Source organism: Myotis davidii, unplaced genomic scaffold, assembly GCF_000327345.1.
Source record: "Myotis davidii unplaced genomic scaffold, ASM32734v1 scaffold2225, whole genome shotgun sequence".
Taxonomy (NCBI): Eukaryota; Metazoa; Chordata; class Mammalia; order Chiroptera; family Vespertilionidae; genus Myotis; species Myotis davidii.
Window position 1 is genome coordinate 71,171 of NW_006296306.1, and position 2,881 is coordinate 74,051.

The 2,881-nt window shown below is 43.8% G+C and overlaps 1 protein-coding gene across 1 annotated transcript in view; it reads left to right on the forward strand.

Moving 5' to 3' along the window:
- The first annotated feature begins 889 nt into the window (after positions 1-889).
- Positions 890-2,881, forward strand: part of LOC102762943 (galectin-10-like) — a 19,609-nt gene continuing 17,617 nt past the window's right edge. Inside the window, exons 1-2 of the mRNA XM_015568860.1 lie at positions 890-1,046; positions 1,536-1,746. Of these exons, the coding sequence (XP_015424346.1) occupies positions 1,036-1,046; positions 1,536-1,746 (222 nt within the window). The 5' untranslated portion in view covers positions 890-1,035. The remainder of the gene's footprint in view (positions 1,047-1,535; positions 1,747-2,881) is intronic.

A 2,881-nucleotide genomic window follows, 5' to 3' on the forward strand; every position in this document is an offset into this window, starting at 1 on the left:
TCAGACTGTGGGGCACAGGATCTCCTGTCTGAATCAGCACACAGTGACCCCTGCTCCTGCCTCAGGTCTCCTCCCCCTGCCAGTCCTTCCTTTGTCCTAACAACAACAACAACAGCAACAAAAACAACAACAACAACAACGAAGGTTAAGAAATCCTGGCTCCCTGGGGAAGGTGGTTGGGAGAATTGGTTTCAGAGGATGGATCACCTGAAGATGGAAGGAACAAAACCAGCCTCAGTCCAGACAAAGCTTACAGTTGATACCAGGGAACAACCTGTAGATTCTGTCTAATTACTGTCCTGTCTCCCGCCCTGTGTGCAGGGACTGACTGTGCTCAGCAACTTTTGTACACATCTGAAAGGACACCATTGACCTTGAAAATTCTGATGCATATACATGCCACACACAGGACTCTCCTTTTCCATTATTTCCCTTTAAACAACTTATATTGCAGTGCATTTTTACCTTTTTTACGTTTACATTCTAAAGTCTTATCTTCACAGTTTCAGATAAAAACTGATGGGAGGGTACTATCCCAGAAAGGGCCCTCCCCTTCCACTAAGTCACCCCTGTATAGATCCTATACCTGCCAGTGACCATGCTAAAAGTTTCACATCTCTTAGCTCAGATATTCTTGAGAACATCTTATGAAATATGAATTTTATAATCCTTCTTGTACTGAGAAAACAAAACCAGGGAGCATTCAAGTAATGGAACTCAGTTCTCATTGGTTGTAAGAGGCATAATCAACATTAGAATCCCAGACACCTGGCTTTTCCACTCTTCTTGTTAACTTCAACCTTCACATTTCTTCAAAGACACAGGGACCTGCCTGCGATGAGGTGGGAAGAAGTGGGTCCTGAGAGTATGTCCTTTGATGTATAACCTGATTTTCCACTGGGAACTGTTATAGGATGGGAGACCACACCTGATCTTGCCCCTCTCAACCACTCTTGTCTCCCATGGCAGGTCCCATATACAAAATATGTATCCTTGTCTGCTGGTACTTTCGTGAAAATCAAAGGGACATTTGTCATGCCTTTCAAGTGAGTATCTATAGCCCATGGGGAGGGGAAGTGAGATTATTAGAGATTTGGGGTTACTTCATGCATGACTGAGGTTGAAGTTTGTAATTAGCATAATGGTAACACAATGCAGATGCACATTTGGAGACCCATATGGTGCATTAAAACTACAGGTGCATGACTGTGGGCAAGTGTTGAAGTCTGGGGGCTGGGGTCACTCAGGCATTGGAGCTGAGGTTTATTATCAAGGGTCACAGTATTTCCAAGGCATGAAAATTAGCCCTAGGCCAGTGACTGCTGCTCAGTGTGAGTCCTGGGCTAAGAGATGAGGCATCTCCCCAGCCTGGGCAGGACAAGCTGAAGCAGCCCCACAGGGACACGTACTGAGGTCTCACCCAGGAAGGCCTTCCTCCCATTAGGAGGAGTTGGAAGGGTGTGGATGTGTGTGTACTGAGTGTGGGCCCCCATGAGGAAGAGTCCTTCTCAACATGCTTAGTGCTTTGCCTTCAGCATGAACCCAGAACTGCAGGTGGATTTCCACACCGAAGCTGAAGGGAATACAAACATCGCCTTCCATTTCCGAGTGTACTGTGACTACTATGTGAAGATGAACAGCCGTCAGTGTGGGAACTGGGAAGAAGAAGTGAGAACCTCTGTTATTTCCTTTGAGGATGGCCAACCCTTTGAACTGGGCATCTTGGTGCTGTCAAATGAGTACCAGGTGAGTGTGCTCAGGAACATCCACTACATGGGGTCTCAGGTCTCTCACAGGAGCACACAGCTACCCCTGGCCTGGCCCCCAGAGTCACTTGTGTTCATCTCCTGCCCCTCTCATCACACAGCACCCTCTGCTTGTATTGCCATGCTCAGGTCCTTTTCCAAATCTGAGCAGGTCAAGATCAGCACACAGGCCTTATTCTCCAGGATGGAGAAGGTCCTGTCTTCACTCACAGCCTCATTTCTACCTATCCTGTCATTCCTTCAGTTTTCATGTAGGAGATGGTTAAAATATGCATATAACTAATTATAATCAGTCTAAACTTAAGTCTTCCCTACATTTCCAAACCTAGTCTCTCTCTCCAGAGCAACAAATCCTAACTCCTTTATGCTCCTTCCAGAGACACTATATGCTTGTTCAAATCTATGTATCTATATATCACTTATCTCTATCTGCTTTTATTTTAAAACGAAGATGTTATAAGCTACTCTAGAAATCACACATTGATGACTAGATTTTACTTGTTGTCAAAGAATGTATGTTAGAGAAGCTAACATCATTCTAATTGTGATGCCCCAACATTATTTAATTCAATTTTTGTCATGATCAATCTCCCTATTCTTATAAGGAAGGATAATTTCAGAGGAATTGAATAACTGGTTCAAAAAAGGATATGCATTATAAATTTGAAAAATTAAGACCTAAAAAGTCCAGTTTTTCTCCATAGCCACACCGATAAAGTGTATGTTTAAACCTTCTATCATTGGAGAAGCAAAAGGATTTCATATCCTATAATTGAAGTGAGACATTGTTCCATTTGCTTATAAGCTGAATAAACATGTCCTCATTTTAATCATATGTACTATTCCTCCTCTTCAGGAACATTCAAGTTTTGATTCAGTGGTTAAAGCATTGGCCTGCACACTAGAGGGTCTCAGGTTAGATTCTCGGTCAATGGCATGTATCTGGGTTACAGGTTCAATTCCCAGCCCCTTTGAGGCACATGAGGAGGCAACCAATTGAGTCTCACATTTCCTTCTCTCTCTCTCTCTCTCTCTCTCTCTCTCTCTCTCTCTCTCTCTCTCTCTCTCTCTCTCTCTCTCTCTCTCTTCCTTCTCCATTTCTTTCCTCCCCAGCT